Raw genomic sequence first — 20,250 nt, 5'->3', positions numbered from 1 at the left:
GGATGCTAGCAGGTTATTTTTAGAGATGTTTTAAATAATACCCTTATGAAATATGTGGCCATATAAACTGTACGAATATTACTGAAGGATAGGCCATTATTTTACGAGGATTCCTCTGTTTGAAGACTCACAGGAATACTTCTTTCTGCTCTCAATACTAGGAGTAGAAGTGTATTTCTTGAACAACTGGCTTATTTTTATATTTTAGGCATCATTAATGTAAATGATCATGTTTATATCCTCACATTGGAAACTAGAATACTTACCATGAAATTTATAATGCACCATTAGAAATATATAGGACTTCAGAGGATAACATTTTTGAAATGGTCTAATTCTTTCCATCTTACCTTTACATATTTATATTTTTATCTCAAACTTCCATTTTCTATGCTATTTAAAAACATCGTTTTTACTTGGTAACTTTGCAGAATCTATTTTTTCATGAAATAACTTTGAGGAACACTTTGTGATGTGAAGTCACCCTTATGCATCTCCCATATACAAAAGACTGAATGCTTCTTTTTGCTCCTGCAATAATTAATTCACAAAATGAGTTGCTGAGTTTCAGAACTCTAGAATACTGTACCTGTCACTATTCCGATGATAGGTACAAGAACTACAAACACAAGGAGATAAAGGGCAATCAGTGCAGCTTTGAAAGACTTCATTTTCTCTTGAAGAGTTGGGCCATTTTTAGGATCTGAAAAACAAAAGCCCAACCTACTGTTAGAAAACTTACTCTTCTTACTTAATTAAAATTTTTGAAATCTCCAATTATATTGTTAGTATCAAACCTATTGGAATAAAAAGGGAACAAAAAAATAGGTTCTCATTTATTCAGTAGAAAGCAAAAGGGACAGTCACAGAAGAAGCCAATACAGGCATCAGTATGGACATTTGATTTTCTTATCCATTAACTAAACATCCAGGACAAAGTTACTATTCTCTGCAAGTTGTACTTGTCTCATTTGGGGGCACTAGCTGGAAAATTTTAGTATTGATACCATACCAACATACATGCAAACCTAAATTTCATTCTTCTATTTCACATGGGAATATATTCTGGGTGAAAATAAAATTCCTCATGCAACTATATAATTATACCTTTTTTTCAGATTTTAAGTGAGACAAGAGAAACATTACTGTCAATGATAATTATGCAAATTGTCTCTCCTAATTCCATCTCAATAGTTTTGTATTTGGATGCTTCTTATGATTTGAATATAATGTGAAAAAAATGAAATAAAATGACTCACATTTTGATTAAACTTTGGAATGGATCAGTGAAGCCCATTCTCTGGATATTTCAGAACATAGTAATATTTTAGTATTATTTGTTTATATGGAACACCAATTCACATAATGGGATGCTAATTGTAGAAAAGATAACTCAATGTAGAGGGGAATCTTACTAGCAAAGGAAGATATTTCTCTGATTAAGTGAATACAAATTTCTTTCCTATGGCCATTGTTTTTATTGTTTAATAAGAAAGAAGGAAATTTTGTTTCCAGGTTGTAAACTCCTAAATTAAAACAAAAGTTTAGACATTGTTCAATAATGTTCTATGAGGGATTGAACAAAAAAGGAGAAAAAAATTAAGGAAAGAGAAGAAAACAATAAAGAAAAGGGGGAAAATTGAAGGAAAAAAGAGAAGGAGCGGGGCTTCCCTGGTGGCGCAGTGGTTGAGAGTCTGCCTGCCAATTCAGGGGACACGGGTTCAAGCCCTGGTCCAGGAGGATCCCACATGCCGCAGAGCAACTAAACCTGTGGGCCACAACTACTGAGCCTGAGCTCTAGAGCCCGCGAGCCACAACTATTGAGCCTGCGAGCCACAACTACTAAAGCCTGCATGCCTAGAGCCCGTGCTCCACAAGAGAAGCCACCGCAATGAGAAGCCTGCTCACCACATCGAAGAGTGGCCCCTGCTCGCCGCAACTGGAGAAAGCCCGCGCGCAGCAAGGAAGACCCAACACAGCCAAAAATGGATGAATAAATAAAAAAATAATTTTTTAAAAAAGAGAAGGAGCAACCACACTATAAGCAAGATGGGATATTCCATCTGTCAGGTGATTAAATTTGAAATCCAACCTGGCAGATGGAATATACACATCTAGGATAAGTCTCAAGACCATAATTTTACATAGTGTCACTAACTCTAAGGACATTCTCCACGATTGCTTCTTTTTGCTCCTGCAATAATTAATTCACAAGATGAGTTGCTGAGTTTCAGAACTCTAGAATACTGTACCTGCCACTATTCCGATGATAGGTACAAGAACTACAAACACAAGGAGATAAAGGGCAATCAGTGCAGCTTTGAAAGACTCTTATTCTACTTACTCGGAGGAAGCAAAGCGGTCATTGAGCGAGCATCAAACTTCACAGATTCTGTACAACTATCAGTGTCCTCCTGTTGATTGGGAGAGCTCTCCCACGGTTCCATACTTCTAACAAACACGTGGAAAAATATGATAATTACACATGGAATTGCTAGGGCCCTTTGGCAAAAAGTTTCAAATTGAAATTTATAATTAAAATCCAATTTTAGCAAGGGAACAAGTATAATTAGTTAGTTAAATTTACATATCTGCCATATATAGCAACATATTATACTTACCCATAAGTTTTAATTTTAACATTAAAAGACAGATTTACATGAACCCACTCATGTATCTTTCTATGTACAAATGTAGGTACCTGTGATTGTAGGTGTGTGTTTTTTTAGAGTGAGAGGTAACTTTGCTCTCTTTGCTAAAAAAAACAAACAAACAAACAAACAAAAAAAACCCAACTGGCAGAAAACAACCATTTAGCTGAAAAGAAAAAAATAATTTCCCTTAGAACAAACAGTAGCTGAAAAGTTGAAGGAAATATTTCCTGTGATCTTTTATCAGAGGTTCCAGATAGAGCAAACAGTTATGCAAAATTTGGAACAAATGTTTCCTGTGGTCTTTTATCAGAGCTTCATGAGCCAAGTTTTCTTTTGCCGAGGCATCAGCTTTATTCCTTTAGAAAGATTTAACAAAGTCTAGTCACAAGATTAGGAGCCAGGAAAAACTTAGTTTTTCTTTTCCTTTGTCTTCCTTTCCTTCCCTTCGCTTCCCTTCCCTTCCCTTTCCTTTCTCTTCCCTTCCCTTCCTTTCTTTTCCTTTTTTTTTTTTTTTTTTTCTTTTCTTTCTCACATATTTTTCTTTCAGGGCTTCCTTCACTATATACATTGGCAGCATCTCAAATATGTGCTTGTATCTTTTTAAGCACAATCTATTATATTTTATGACCCAGTCTATGTCTATGTCTCTTTAAGGTGCATCAGAATCATTTGAAGGGCTTCCTTTAAAACACACTGGGGGGCCCCACCCCCAGAGTTTCTGATATTTAGGTTAGGGGGTGAAGAATCTGCAATCCCAACAAGTTTTCTAGTGATGTTGTTGCTGCCCATCTGAGGACTGCATTTTAAGAACATTTGCCGTGAAAAGAAATTGTATGACTTTTTCTTGGAAACAGTTCAGTTCATTTGATTGATAAATTTAGCCTAAAGCCAACATCTTCTGATCATTATTTATATTCTCTAATGCTGAGTTATGGATTTAGCACAGCTGAAGTTGTAACTGAGTGTACTGGCAGCTCCAGTACACCAAACTCATGTCTCCTTCAGAAACTGAAGGACAATCATTCATATGCAAACGTTCATCCTACTTTGGGAAGAGGTATTGACAAGTAAGGATGTGACTCAACTCCTGTCAATATATTTTTTAAAATATTACCAAGGAGATTCTTTATTTTGCAGTTTGTACCTGTATCATTCCATAACCTGGTCTTAGTTTTTTGTAAATCCTATTAATCTGACCAAGGAGTCTGTTCTTTAAATGCTTCAGCCACTCCGGAGGAAGCGGGCAGAGGGGGAATTTATAGAACCTACATTCTCTTTTCTTAGGCAGATGTGAAGCTAAATAAACGATTATCTGGGAACATTCACTATTACAGGAAGCCAAATTGATTAATTCAGGTCCAGACTCTCCTGCCATTTCCCCCTTTTTAATTCACTCTATTATTTGATTTGGATGACAGTTTTTTACTTGCCATGGAAAACAAATGAACAAACAATTTTTTAAAATGAGACGACAATAAAACTTAGCTAAATGCATTTTAAAACTACAGTTCAAAGCAATTGGGGGACCTCCCTGGTGGTGCAGTGGTTAAGAATCCGCCTGCCAATGCAGGGGCACGGGTTCGAGCCCTGGTCCAGGAAGATCCCACATGTCGTGGAGCAGCTAAGCCCATGCGCCACAACTACTGAGCCTGCGCTCTAGAGCCCGTGCGCCACAACTACTGAAGCCCGCGCGCCTAGAGCCTGTGCTCCGCAACAAGAGAAGCCACCACAATGAGAAGCCCGCGCACCACAACGAAGAGTAGCCCCCGCTCGCCGCAACTAGAGAAAGCCCGAGCGCAGCAATGAAGACCCAATGCAGCCAAAAACAAAAAAAAACAAAAAACAATTAGGACTGTGGCAAAGCTTTTAAACTTTGAACTCAGTTTATAAAGGATGGGCTCACAAAGTATATACATTTAGACACCCCTGCTATGTACCTAGAAATCTTTTCCTGTCAGTCTGTCTACCAGCCCCTTCTTCACGTGTTTGACTATGGCTTTGGCTGTAATAGTTGAGGTATTATGACTCCATTTTCACCTATATACAAAGGAAACATCCTTGGGACTTCCCTGGTGGTCCAGTGGTTAAGAATCTGCTGTCCAATGCAGGGGACGTGGGTTCGATCCCTGGTTGTGGAACTAAGATCCCACATGCCGCAGGGCAACTAAGCTCACGTGCCTCAACTAGAGAGAAGCCTGCATGCTGCAACTACTGAGCACGTGTGCCACAACTAGAGAGCCCACATGCCACAACTAGAGAAGCCTGCGCACTGCAACAGAGCCCACGCAGCAAAAAACAAAACAAAAAACAAAAACAAGAAAAACAAAACAAACCAAAAAAAGGAAACAAATTACTAAGTCTTCTAAATGGGAATATTTTTGTAAAAGAGGTGAAAACTTTAAATCTGATAAATCTGTCTAGATTGTGAGCTACATAAGAGGCAGGACCATGTCTGGTTTTGTTCAACATTATATTACCAGAACCTAAAGCAACCTGGAATATAGAATATACTTAATAAATATTTGTTGAATGAATGATCTGATTTGATCTGTGTAAGATACTAGTCTCATATAGTTTTGTTTTTTTTTTTTTTAAAAAGATGGATGTTTAGAGGTAGGGGGACCAAAAAGGTTTGTTTCTTCTGGTAGAGAACTTACTGGTAAATAGGTTTTGCCCATAATTCAGATTTTTTTTTCTTTTTCTATTCTACATTCTTACTCTTTTGATAGTTTCCTTGAACAGGAACCAATCTTAGAGCTGGGTGACCATGTTATATTATTGGGACACTGCCACTGTCTCTAGCCTGTTCCTACTCAGCATTCCTTTTTGTTTTGTCAGTTCCAATTGGCAAATAGCCATGACCACATCCCACTGCATCCTCAAGGAAACACTACTAGCATTTTGGTTGGGACCATTCTGTTTTGTGAAGGATTGTCTTAGTTGTGTAGGATGTTTACCACCCCTGGCTGCCACCCATCAAATATCAACAATGTCTCCTAATCATTATGTCACTGCTTCTCCCTCCAAAAAATCCAGAAACTTCATCTCCACACATTTCCAAACATCCAACCCTCTTTGAGAATCACTCTTCAGCATGTATATCCAATGTGGATGAAAAGTAAGGAACTTTCTCTCTCTCTCCAATATTTTCCTTGAGCAATCTGACAGTTAACATGTCTTTAATAAAGATTTGTTTTAATGAAAAAAATGCATATCTTCATGAGCATCAGCAACAATACAGATTCCTCAAAACATTACGGGGATATCTTTCAAAACACTCTCTGTGTGCTTAACCCTTTAAATATATATATTACAGATCTTTGTCAAAGCCTATATGAATGCTTTTTACTGAAAACTTAAACATTTTATTATTTTAAAGAGAAAAGAAAGCAGCAAATCCAGAATGAGAATCCACTGATCTAATCTTGGTTTCAAATAAAGCAGGATGAATGTTACTTTTATCCATATACTTGCTCAGAAGCTCCACATATATTTTCAAATACATTTGCAATTTAGAACGTACAGGGCCTCGTTGGCTTAAAAAACTTTTCTTGGGAGAAAGAAAGAATCTCATTTTTTAAAATTGGCTCTAGAGTGTTAGATGTTATATCATAAAAACAAAAAAATAGATGGCAAGTATTGAGATATTTTCAAACAATGACTTTCAGATGGAAATACCTGTCCCTTCACATAGGCCAGTCCAACAAGTTTCTGTCATGTGTCATTATACCAAGCGCCGTGCAAGTGTCTAGGATGCTAAAGACAACATGTATAGAATATTCTCGACCACCAAAAAATTTATGCACTGAAATGAAAGACTAAAATCTATATAAAAAATCACAACGTGTTATGTATACACACAAAGCACAGGCATAGTCCAAAGAGGAGGGATTAACTCTTTGGGGAAAGTATGTAGTCAAGGTGAAAACATAGAAAAGATGACAATTTATCAGAGTTTTGAAAAATGAGCAGGAATTTGGGGTGAGAATATTCCAGGGAAGGCAAATATGTTAAAGGGCATAAAGGCATGAAGAACATGGGGGCTAGAGCGAATCAGGATCATGGAATCAGGAGTCCTGGAGAGAGGGTCAGCAGAAGAGGCCAGAGAGGCACGTAGCTGGGGGCATCCTACTCATCAATCTCTTCTTGCATTTTTAACGTCATAAATTGACCTCGCTTTCACAACCTACCCAAATATAATATTGAAGATGTACCTATACAAAGTAAGCAAAAAAATTATCTTTTGTTTTAGCAATAGGGATCTGGTTTATATTACTAGTAACAAAAAATATATTGTCCATTAAATATTTTGCTGATTTCCCTTACATCCTGAAATAGAGATTAAGTTCAATTTTTTTTATTAAAGTGAGTTATAAATTTTTTTTTTTTTTTTGGCTGCGTTGTGTCTTCGTTGCTACGTGCAAACTTCCTCTAGTTGTGGCGAGCAAGGGCTACTCTTCATTGGGGTGCGCAGGCTTCTCATTGCAGTGGCTTCTCTTATTGTGGAGTGCAGGCTCCAGTAGCTGCAGCACATGGGCTCAGTAGTTGCGGCGGGTGGGCTCTAGCTTGCGCGGGCCTCAGTAGTTGTGGCTTGCAGGCTCTAGAGCGCAGGCTCAGTAGTTGCGGCGCATGGGCTTAGTTGCTCCGCGGCATGTGGGATCTTCCTGGACCAGGGATTGAACCCATGTCCCCTGCATTGGCAGGTGGATTCTTAACCACTGCACCACCAGGGAAGTCCTCAATTTTGTTTTTCTTTAGGCCTCTACACTTTGATCTATCTTTTATGGGCTTTAGATGATAATATACATCTTTTACATTACTGTATTTCAAACTGTGATTTCTTTGGGTAGATTTATTAAAACTGAAAAAGAAAACTCTCTAATAAATGTTTACAAGTGGATTAGACTAAATGACCATATCTGGGAATTCCCTGGTTGTCCAGTGGTTAGGACTCCGCACTTCCACTCCAGAGGGCATGGGTTCGATCCCTGGTCGGGGAACTAAGATCCCACATGCTGGGTGGTGCAGCCAACAAATAAATAAATAAATATCTGGGCTATAGAGGTATAGAGGGCTGAAAGGGAGATGAACACTAAAATCTGTTGAGTGGCATGATGAATGAAAAATATTTCCCTTTGGCTACTCTGGGTGCACCATGAGTTTTGTTTGTTTTCTGGAGCAGTGTATAACAAGGGTTAGTTAATCATGATCTGTATGAAATATCAGTATACTTTTTTCCATTAAAAAAATAGATTAAGTTAATCATAGATGACATTGTCATAAGATGGCTGGCATTTTCTGTTATTTCTTTCTTTTGTTCTTAGTCTCCATAGTCGCTGAGAATCTCATCTATTTCCATGGCAGAACCACTACCTGCATCCTGACCAGGCCAATATATCCAGCTCAGATCTCATGTCTCAGAATCAGATTTTTTTTTTTTTTAAATAATACAGCTAGCTACAATGGTGTACTTTCCACATCAACCTAACTTTTCTTTTTCCAGGATTTTTGATGTTGGCATGCCACCCGTTTATATCATCTGTTTATTATTATAATCATTCTTTTTTTTTTTTTTTTTTTACTATTTTTTACTATTTTTTGTGTAGCAAGGCATACATGACATAATCAGGTGTATGGCAATACAGAATTAATATGGCAGTGCTAGAAAAGCATGGTCATTCAAACCAGAGGCCAGGACTTTATTCTAGATCACTCTCACCCAAAGACCCATATCTGGTAGCACAGCAACTCCTGACTTCCTCAAAGCCATTCCTTCCACTCGATCCCAATTTTTAGATTTCAGTTCATTTTTATCTACCCAGCCAGGCATCTTAGATAGTAGCAGTGGGGTAGGCAATTGAGGGGCGAATCCAAGAGGCATTAAGAAGGAGGAGGAAATTCAAAAGAATTGATGAACAAGCATCAAAATGTAGCACTTTAACAAAGACTAGGAGAAAAAAGTCAAACAGTAGAAATTATTTTTCAGGAAAAAAATATGGCAGATAGAAACAAACACATTTAGTAGGCAAGTAAGGAAAGAATAGCAGTACTAAAAATAAGGAAGAAACTTTGACACTATGGTAGAACAGGAAGTCAGGGTCAGGGAAAAAAGAAAAGAATGTCAAGACATGCAGGTCACCCATAACCTGCCACACGGAATTTGAGCTGTATGACTTGTATGGTAGAGGCAGAAGCAGATGCTGAGAGATCAAGAAGCAGTAAATGTATAAAAATGAAATGCCTTGAGTGTATACTGGAAATCTAGTCATGTTCATGCTTTTCTGTTGAGAAGAGATGCTGAAGATAGTACTGAGGTAGTACACGGAGGACAGGGTTATTTTTTCCTGCTTGTTCTTCTCATCTCCCAAACTATTAACACCAGAGTATACCTGGTCTCAGTTCTTGTCCTCCTTTTATCTTTATTCACTCCCTCGGTGAGCTCACCAGTCTCATTGCTTTAGATACAATCTATACGGCTGATGACTCTCCATCTTCATCTCCCACCCAGGTCACTCCTTCTAACTCCAGACCTGGATGTGCATCTCCCTAACAACACCACCATCTGGGTTTCTAATATGGCCCAAACCTAGGGGTCTCCTTGTCACCCACTTTCTGTCATCCTCCACATCCAATCTACCATCAGACCTTGCTGGTCTGATTTCAAACCCTAAGCAGAAACTGACTGCTTCTCGTCACCTCCCCTCCTGCTATCCTGGCTTAAGCCCCATCATCTTTCTCACCTGGACGATTTTAATAGCTCCCTATGTGGTCTCTCAGCTTCATTCAGTTCCTTCCATTTTACTTTCCACACAGCCTCTAGAATGTTCCTCTGAAAAAAGTAAGTCAGACCATATCACTCCTCTGCTCAAAACATGTGAACACTCTCTCATCTCACGCAGGTCCTGACTAAAAGCTCACTAGCTCAGACAGACCATTCTCCAGCGTCAGATTTAAAATGGCAGCCTACCTCTTTCACTTCCTCTTCTCCTTCCTGCCTTGATTTCCAGCCCCAAACTTACCACCGTCTAACATGAAATACATTTCCCTTGTTTATCTTGTCTATTGTCTGTCTCTTTTTGTCCAAGTTAGATCCATGATTCAGGAGTTTTTATCTCTTTGGTTCAATGACTAGAGAGTTCCTGCCACTTAGCATGTGTTCATCACTAGGAGAAATTCCATGAATAAATGAAAGACAAAATATTTTGCAAGATGACTGGATTTTATACCTGGCGTTATGCCTCAAGAAAAGTCTGCATTTCACTAATGCAGAAATATAAAAAATTCTGCTACACTTTGGGAAATAAAAGGTTTTTCTCTGAATTGTGTGTAAATAGGAAACTGAAACAAAAAATCTCACCAAGGTTCCCACTTTTGCCTCAAAGGCACTCGTGAGACTTACCAGATTCCTTCAGTTCCTTACTCTATCAGTATAAATTTTTTAGTAATGTTAGAGAATATACACATGTGAGGTTTTGTTATCAGCCAGTGAACAATTCACATAATCCAAGTGTGCCTTTAAATGCCTTTTCCAAAGTTAAGAGAAAAAGTAACTTCACATAAAGTTATTCCTAACAAATGTCAATGCACTGACAAAGAATTATGAAATCGTTTGAGTTTGTATAGGCTACCGAAAGCATGTTCTCATGAGAAGTGAAACACATCTCTGCACTATCAGCTTTTCATGAAGTGGGTGAAAAGTTTAGAGAAGCTACAACAGGAAAAACAATGAAAGAATTTCAGTGTTTTTCTGTTTGAAAACACACTCTTCTTTTTTCCTGTTTTTATTATAAAAACATTATAACACTATTAAAGATAAGTTGGGACAAAACTTCTATCATCCCATCACCCTAATAGAAGAAAAACATTGAGTGTATCCATGTTACAAATTGATACCATAGTGTACATTATCATTTGGTCTTATGCATTTCCCTTAAAATCATATCAGTAACTTCATACTTTGAACTATTTTTTCAAATTTAAAATGATGGGCTACATAATAATTCATCAAATATATGTATCTTATTTATGCAGCATTTTCCTATAATTCTTTTTAAAAAAATGTTCCCTGTTCTTTGGAGGGCAATGTTTAACTAATATAGATGATGATGCTGTAAATATTTTCATAACTTAGCTTTCTTCTTTCGAAATGTTTCTTTAGGATAATTCACTATGTGTTGAACTACCAGGTGACAGGAAGACTATCTCAAACTTCTTAGTATCTACTGTCTGACTGCTCTTTAAAAAGATCATACACATTTACAAAGATTCCAGTCACTTATGTTTTAAACCAAATTCACCACTATTCAATAACAATGTTTATTTTAGAATTATTTAGATTTTAGTAAGAGTTAAATGATACCTTAAGGTGGCTTTCATTTGCATTTTTTTTACTTTTAGTGTGGAAAGACTATTTCCATGTTATTTTTTACTATTTATTTTTCTTCTTGAGTTTTTATTTATTCATATCAATTGCTCATACATTCCCCAGGGTATCTTTCTTTACAGAGATATGAAAAAACTCTTTTACGTAATATAATTTAATGCACATTCTTTTTTCTAAGACTATGTCTTATTTGAATTTATCCTCCAACTCTCAATGTTAATTTCACCGTTAAGATTTGGGGTAAATAATAACTTTGTAATCTTATTATTTAAAAACAAAAACTCTGATTTTGTGAACAGTTAAAAACCCACATGAAGTGAACATAAAGTTAACATGTTTGTGAAACCAGTAGCTCTACACTTACAGAACACATCCATAAGAGGGATTAAGGTAAGGCCTGGAAACATCCATATTGTCCCTGATGCTACTCATATTCATCCTCTGTAGTGAAGGAGAAAGAGCTTCAATTCTTTAATGTGAGGTCTAGATTTGAATGTTGGCTGTGTCCTTTCCTTGCTATGTGATCTTTGGCAAATATTTTAATGTATTTGATTGCAGATTCTTTATATATATACATATATATATATACACATACACATGACTATATATATATAACCATATATATGGTTATAATATCAATTTAAAGAATTATTGTGAGGATTAAAAATAATTTTTGTAAATTGTCTGGTACATAGACAGCCACCAATAAATGAATCACCATTATTTTAAAACACCAATTTTTTTTTTTAACATGAACTCTTCTTATTTTATCCTCACAGCAGCACCATGAGGTATTTTCTCTATTTTACAGGTTGGGAAACCAAGAGCTGAAACACTGAAGTACCTAGTTAATGTAACACAACTAGGGAGAGGGGGAGCTGGGGCCTGAAGGTAGGCAGTGTACTACCAGAACAACAGCTCCTAAACCCTGTGTAAAACATTTATAATCTCACTTTTATGACTTTTCTATCAGTATTCTCACATTGCCAATGAGAAGCCTAACCCCCATTTTTTATGTCGTGTAAATCTTAATCATTCTTCAAGATGAACTTAAATTCTAACACCTGCATGAAGATTTTTCTTTCTCCTCTTGAAGTAGTTGTGGCCTCTCCTGTATCCCCACGGTAGTTATATAGAGCACTTTCACACCCTTACAGTGCTCAAATTATATTATGCCAATTTGCCTTAGATCATGATCTTCCTGAAGACAGAGACTGTATTTTATTTTTCGTATCCTTTCCCTATATCTAGTTCAGGGAAGTGCACATAATCGATGCCCAACCAAGATTTGCTATATGAGCAGTAAAGACAATATGAAGTATCAAAGTCAAAAGTATTATGTAAAAACTAAGAAGATGAGACTAATTAAAATATACTTAGTCATATTTTGAATAAAGTCAATAATTTTTAATAAAATATGCACAATTATATGCCAAAAATCTCTTGCTAGTTCAGCACACATATACATTTTTCACCCACAGAAAATCTAGCAGAAATCTCTATCACTGAAACAATCAAATCAAATAATTAGGGATAGGATAAAAAAATTCTACCACAAATTATTGATCACATATGTATATATCTCTCACATATCACATACACACATACGTTTAGACACACACAAACACACAGAGTAGACACATACACTCAATAGAAGCAATTTGGGAAAAGCATAAGTAAACTTCTTTTACCGTGTGTCCTAAAGACGGCAGCACTGATTTATCCACTTCCCTCTCTTAACAATTGAAACCTAAAACCTTTATCACATAATATTTCAGCAGGGCACATGAAGAAAGGAAATGACACATTTGTATGTTGGAAATCTTTCTTAACAATGTATTTCAATAGTACTCTCCTCAGTGCACAAGTGTGCAAAATCTAAATTTGTCAGATAACTCATTCCTCTTCCCATCTAGGACTTCACAAAAGAAAAAGAGAAGTAAAATGAAAAAGAAACGGAGTTATTGTAACAGGGTACATAATGTATGGCGGACTGATCTTTTCCTTTTTATAAGATATGTCTGCCTTCTATAACATTCTCATTATTATTTATCTTCTATTAATCTCATTATCTTCCACTAATTCTCATGATCTCTTTCGTACTATATAACCTTGAGGAAAGACTCCATGTTTAAGTGATTTGTTTTTCTTAATCCTTTTCCCTATATCCCTTATCTCTAGCTTCAAACACAAAACACAGGAGGAAAGGATTCCTACTAAGGAAAAGTAGTAATCCCATACTGCTCACTTCAGCTCTGTCTATAGTGATGTTAGCATTATCTATCGATCTCTTTTGAGCACCTAAAAAGTTACTTATTTCCCCAAGAGTATAATACAGGAAAGGGGTCTCAGGCATGGAATCAGAGCAAAGGAATGACCTTCATCTTCTACCCCTGTCAGAGTTTTACACTTTTAATCTCATTTATTTAATCACATTCAAGTTCCAGTAGGACACGTATAATAAAAAACACACAACATTACATGCATGAGCTAATTTTTAGATCGATTCTTTTGGGGGAAGGTGTTTAATTTATATTCCATGGATACTTCTTGGTGCTCCAAACAGGGAGGGATCCTACTTTCTACCAAAAGATGGTCAAAATGACCTTGCCTTGCCCATGGGCACCACAGAACACTACCCCCCCCCCCCCCCCCCCCCCCCGCCCAGGAGATAACATGCCTGGTAGAGAGAATGCAGGAAGAGTGCAAAGTGCTTGAGAGAAAGAAAGTAGCAGTGTCCCACAGCCATTCTCATTACTGCAAAGGCTAACAACAGTAGTAACAGAGGTGTTGAAGCTGGCAGCACAAATGCTGGCCAGGCAGCTTTAGACAAGTGTAGGATCACAGACGTGGACCCAAGCTGGAGCAGCATGAAGGCTATTCCTTACCCACACTAGTTCACCAAATTCTTCATGAAGAGGAACTGGAGACTAACATCAGAACTCACTCTCTTTCCTTTATAACTGTTTCTATATACATCTTATTATAGACTATGGTCCTTTGGGGGTCTTTAAAAGACAAAAATCTAAAGTTTAAGAACCCCTAGGTATATTGCTAAATTTGGATAGCCCTGTCAATATTACATGATTAGAAAAGTCAGACTCTGGAAATAACAAGTGAAGCCACCAGCTTTCTACCCTAATGAGGTCCATTTCTGCCAGAGTGGGCTATATTTCAAGGATGTCTCTGTAATATTGTTATGTATATATCTTTATTTCCACAATGCTAACCACTTCTCTATTTGATTGCTTCCACATTCTTCAGTCAACCTAATCATTCATTTAAAACAAAAAAATCTCTGTGTGTATAGAATATCATATAATGTATTATATTATATGATATTATCTATTAGGTCTTACTCTCTGTAAGATACCTTACCAGGGAACCAGGTAGAAAATGTTCAGGTCAAGCTAATGATTCATGGAAAGAACAGAGGGAGGGAATGGATTTTTACATCCATTGATTCATTTGAATTCACAGCAACTTTGTCAGATCATTTTCCTGATTAAGAAATTGAGGCTTAGATATTAAGTAAACTTGTCAAGATCATAGAGCTATGAGTCATCAGGGCTGGTATTCAAATACAATTAAGTCTGATTTCAAAACTTGGCCAAACACATTTTTCTCAGTCTGAGATCAGTGTGTGTATTATCAGGGGCCGTTAGCACAGATGATCTATTGAAAACAAACTACAAACATGGGCATATTCCAGATCATCAGAATAGCTGCTTTATCATCAGTTACTGCTATGGGATTCCATGACTTCGTTTTTGTTGCTTATGGACATATTTGTCTAGATTAAAGATTATGTAACATTATGCCCAATGTTCAAATAAAGTTTCACGGTTAAATAAAGAAATGGGTTGGAAGAATTGACTTGAGTCTCTCAGCGCTCATTGTGGTAGAAGAATGCAAGCTGAACTCAAAGGAAGATACATTTTATACTCATAAAGTGATACTTTTGAATGTCTAAAATTCCAACAGGTCATTAGTTACAAGGTACATGATACCATATATTTACTGATAAATCTGCACAAAGATAATATTTTTTCCTATTCTGGACTCAAAGTAATAGATAGTAATTCTTACTATCTACTTACTGTTTTAATAATTAAAAGTTTTAATAATGTTGCATTGGACACATCTCTCCATGTGAATATAAAGCCTTTATACAACTATTAAAAGATACCTCATCAAAATTGGCATTGAAAAATTGCATCCTAGCAGAGCTTTTGATTGATGATCATAAGAAAAACTTTGATGTTATCAGTATCATCTTATATAACTTTATATGAACAGAAGTTTCCTGCCAAAGTATTATTGAAGTTAAAATACATAAACAGACTAAGTACAGAATCAGAACTAAGTATATCTTCCTTCTGCTAAGCCTGTGAAAAATGTTTTGGTTCACCCACAGGATCCTAAAGTGACACAGTTGATTAAAGTTTTAGCATTTTTGTAGGGTTTTTTAACTTAATTTACAAATGCATTATATTTGTAAAATATATTGTAACCAAAAGTTGGTTAGAACTAGAGACCTATGGAATTTAGGTCTAAATTTATGTTTCTATGTTTTAACATATAATTATAAAATAATATAATCCACACTCAGTGAGGTAGAGGGACTAAAATACTTACTTTCCTTGGAGAAATGCACTTTACCATACTGTTTCAAAAACCATATGGTTTTTAAAAGAAAGTGCAGGGCTTCCATGGTGGTGCAGTGGTTGAGAATCTGCCTGCTAATGCAGGGGACGCGGGTTCGAGCCCTGGTCTGGGAGGATCCCACATGCCGCGGAGCAACTGGGCCCATGAGCCACAATTACTGAGCCTGCGCGTCTGGAGCCTGTGCTCCGCAACAAGAGAGGCCGCGACAATGAGGCCCGCGCACCGCGATGAAGAGTGGCCCCCGCTCGCCGCAACTAGAGAAAGCCCTCGCACAGAAACGAAGACCCAACACAGCCAAAAATAAATAAATAATGTGAAAACTTTAAAAAAAAAAAAAAGAAAGTGCAGATATCTAAAGAGCCTGTAAGTCCCTACAATAAGAAAAAAACCGGAACACACTGAAAATCAGTGACTCTTCCTGGAGCTGGCAGAGAATTGAGGTCTCAGGGCAAACTTTAGAGAGGTAAACACAAAAACTCACAGCTGAGTTCCGCTTACCTGGAGCAGAGCCGCTAGAATCCTAAACCAGCGAGAACACTTACGTTGTAATTTGGACGAATTGCTGGAGGCTGAGTGAGGGCCAGTGTGAGAGTGAGGGACTCCTGGGGACGCAGTCTCAGGGGGGAACCCCAAACTTCCTGGGCTTTATCCCCAGGAACCCCAGCAGGTTCTTACAGCGAAGAGCCAAGAAAACTCAAACACTCAACTGGCGCCTCTGGCAGAGGGAGGGGAAAGTAACCATTTTGAAATGTCCCCCCTCCCCCGGAGCATTCTCCATATTAAAGGCTTACTCTCCAGGGAAAGGCCTTCACCGGGCCTTATCTCACCTGGGCCTTATCTCACCTGAGCCCCTGACGGCCAGTTACCCTCCTCCAGCTTCCTTCCCGCCCTACTGAAGGGGGAGCGGGAGGAGCTAAGAAACCCTTGGGAAGGTCACGGTCGGGGACAGGGCCCAGTGAAAGACTGGGATTTAATCAGTTATAGAACACTTCCCCTCCCCATACCTTACCGCCTCTTGGGCTCCAGTAGGATAAGAGTGGATTACAGCTGAAAGACCTGCAAAGTTCTTTTTTTAAGGGAAGTTTGTAGGGAAACCCCCAAACTACAGAGGAGACAGAAACAGACACTGGAGGAAATTTTAGCCTCTGACAGCTCCAGCTGCAGCAAATATTAAACACAGCCCAACTCCTAGCGAGTTACCATAAAACCTCACACTAACATGCTGTTTACCTCAGTTCCTATACCTGACCTGACATATCCACTCCAGTTTTCAACAAAAGACATGCTGCAAGTCAAGAAAGTGTGTGCCAGCCCTAAAAGTCACCGGTTCCTTGGATAGTTAGGGAAGTGGTGAGGGGTAAGGGGGGGTAGAGTATGTACAAAATACTAGTGACTAATTTCCCTCAAGCAACATTAAGAAATCACTCCTTCCTCGTGATTCATGTCTTATTAAAGAGACACAAAAATGCCAGTTAGGAAAAAAGTGATTGTGATATTTTTAAGTGATATTTTTAAAACATGAATGACCTGAATTTAGGGAAGTTTGGCTTCAGAGTGACAGACCCATGTAGTTTAAATAAGCTTAAATGTGGTAAAAGTGTCAATTTGAGTTTGAGCAAAATTCATTAAGCAAATTCTTCCTCTTTTTCTATTTTTTTTTTTTTTTTTTTGCCACACCACACGGCTGGTGGAATTTTACTAACCAGGGATGAAACCTGGACCCTCAGCAGTGAGAGCCTGGAGTCCTAACCACTGGACCACCAGGGAATTCCCTCCTTAAGTAAATTGTTATCCAGAAGTCTCCTGGAATCATTATGAGATGTCAGCCTAGGGTCTCAAAAGAGAACAGAACTTTCTACCACAGCTAAGAGAATTGCAGCAAACTGAGTATCACTCACTTTATAGCAACTTCACATGCGCCATATTCTTTCCTACTCATAGCAAAAAATTCTTCATTTTAAAATGAGAGAACTTAAAGACTCTTCAAAAACTTTATCGAGGGACACCTGGCCGGTGACAGAGCATGAACTAGAATCTATATTCTATGATGTTCTTTCCGCTATGCCACTTGGATCCTTAGTTTTCATGAACGCACATAATTACTCATCTCTACATCTCCATTTTCTCCCATATCTTCAGAAGCTATGGCTGATGATTTCCAGGAGTGCTTCCAAAGCTCAGATCTTTTGCTGTTTGATCTGCCTCCATTAGCTTTCAGAGAATAAAGGGCTCTCTCTCTGATTTTCAAATCTCTTGAAAACACTACTCCTTAGCTGACTCGAACCAGGAATCGTCTGGGGAAGGTGATTCTGAGCAATGTAGTTCCTGGCATCTCCCGTGGGGCACAGGAAAGACAGTAAAAGTGTAGTGAGGCAAAAAGCAATAGTGGATGTCTATGTAGTCTGACAACTCAGAAAAGGACACTTACCATCCAAAGAGGGAGTGGAAACTGAATTGCTGAAAAGGGGGAAAGACAGTCTTGGGTGCAGAACACAGTGCATCCAAATGCCTGAAAAAGACAGGAACATGAAGAGTGTCAAAGACCAGAGCAAGGCCAGTGTGGCCGGGGTAAAAATGGAAAAAGTGGCAAGCAAGGTTCCAGCTAAGGCTGAGCGTTGGGTAGGTGGCCATGAACTGAGGAGTTTTTCTTTATCTTAAGAGCAGTGGATGGACTTCCCTGGTGGTGCAGTGGTTAAGAATCCGCCTGCCAATGCAGGGAACACGGGTTCGAGCCCTGGTCTGGGAAGATCCCACATGCTGCAGAGCAACTAAGCCCGTGCGCCACAACTACTGAGCCTGCGCTCTAGAGCCCACGAGCCACAAGTACTGAGTCCACGTGCCACAACTACTGAGACTGCGCTCTAGTGCCCACGAGCCACAACTACTGAGCCCACGCGCCACAACTACTGAAGCCCGTGTGCCCTAGAGCCCATGCTCCGCAACAAGAGAAACCAACGCAATGAGAAGCCCGCGCACCGCAACGAGGAGTAGCCCCCGCTCACCGCAACTAGAGAAAGCCCGCACGCAGCAACAAAGACCCAATGCAGCCAAAAAAAATAAATTTAAAAAAAAACAAACAGCAGTGGAAAGACATTAATGATTTTGAAGTGGGATGAATGAGACATATTTGGATTTTAAAAGTTGACTGAGTGCAACGTGGAGAACAAACTGGATGTGGGCAGTGTGGTTGAGTGCAAGTCGACTAGTTAGGAAATTACTGCAATGGTGTCGGGGAAAGTTGATGGCAGCTTGGACTTGGGTGGTGTCAGTGGTAAAGTGGAGAAGTGGAGAGAGATATTAAAAGGCAAATTTAATGGGACTTGATAATGGATTTGATGGTGAGAGATGGTGGGCTTAAATTTTTCTCATTTACTACTCCAGATCCACTCTCCACCTTTCTCTACCCTTCTATTTTCCCCAAGAGGTTGACTTTTTGCACTGAAACACATAGCTCTCTTGATCTCTGGCTTCTGATGAGGTCTGGCAAATGGGCAGCCCAGCAGGAGATTTGTGAAAGGAAGGAGAGTTGGTTCTTCATGTTAATTGTCTAGAAATGAAATAAATACTTATTATCTGGGGATGTTGGTGGTCTCCTAAGGGCTACTTGACCTATATAAGCAGAAAATGTCTGGGTCTGTTAGGCAGAAACCTAACTCTCGTTACTGTGGAGGTTTCAATATCATACCCATTTCCAGAACTGTGATAGCTAAAAAATCCACTACTTTTTAAGAATAACCCATGGCTGGTGATAGGGCTTAGGGTTGGTAGAATAATGTCCTCCCCCAGAAAGCTATCCACATCCTAATTCCCAGAAGAATGTTATGTTACAAGGCAAAGGGGAATTAAGTTTGCACATGGATTTAAGGTTGCTAATCAGCTGACTTAGGGAAATTATTCTGGAATTATCTGAGTGGGTCCAAGGTAATAACCAGGATCCATAAAAGTAGAAGAGGGAGGCAGAAGAAGAGGGTCAGAGGAAAAAGTTTCCAGTTTTGATGACGGAGGAAAAAGGCCACAGGCTAAAGCCTGTGAGTGCCCTCTAGAGGCTGTAAAAGGCAAGAACATAGATGTTCCCTTAAAGTGTTGAGAAAGTATATGCAGCCCTGATGACAACTTAATTTTAGCCCAGTGAGATCCATTTTGGACATCGAACCTAGAGAACTGTAAGAAAATAAACTTGTATGCTTTTTAAGCCACTAAATTTGTTAATATGTTATTGCAGCAGTAGAAAACTAACCCAGGACTGTTTGTTTGTTTGAGCTGCCATAATAAAACACCACGTTAGATAGACAGGGTGGCTCAAACAACAGAAATTTATTTTTCACAGCTCTGGAGACTGAGGTCCAAGATGAGGGTGTCAGCAGGTTTGGTTTCCCCTGAGGCCTCTCTCCTTGGCTTGCACACAGCTGCCCTTTTGCTTCTCCTTTACCTGGCTGTCCCCTGATGCTCACGTTCCCCTGGTGTCTTTCATTCAAGTTTCTTCTTCTTATAAGGACACTAGTCATATTGGATTAAGGCCTCATTTTACCTTAATCACCACTTTCA

The 20,250-nt window shown here is 38.5% G+C and overlaps 1 protein-coding gene across 6 annotated transcripts in view; it reads right to left on the bottom strand.

The window, feature by feature from the left end:
* The window catches only part of MSR1 (macrophage scavenger receptor 1), an 84,540-nt gene that overhangs the window by 51,858 nt on the left and 12,432 nt on the right, over positions 1 to 20,250 (bottom strand). For 4 of the 6 annotated variants that reach the window (XM_059909326.1, XM_059909329.1, XM_059909331.1 and 1 more), the window contains exons 3-4: positions 2,345 to 2,451; positions 590 to 703 (exon numbers count right to left, since the gene is read on the bottom strand). In XM_059909326.1, coding sequence (XP_059765309.1) covers positions 590 to 703; positions 2,345 to 2,447 — 217 coding nt within the window. In that variant the 5' untranslated portion in view covers positions 2,448 to 2,451. Of the gene's footprint in view, positions 1 to 589; positions 704 to 2,344; positions 2,452 to 12,682; positions 12,766 to 20,250 lie in introns of those variants that run through there. The other 2 variants (XM_059909327.1, XM_059909328.1) reach the window with 2 other exon arrangements.

The sequence above is a fragment of the Balaenoptera ricei genome, chromosome 21 (genome assembly GCF_028023285.1).
Source record: "Balaenoptera ricei isolate mBalRic1 chromosome 21, mBalRic1.hap2, whole genome shotgun sequence".
NCBI classification, from domain to species: domain Eukaryota; kingdom Metazoa; phylum Chordata; class Mammalia; order Artiodactyla; family Balaenopteridae; genus Balaenoptera; species Balaenoptera ricei.
This window is presented reverse-complemented; position numbering and strand designations above follow the sequence as displayed.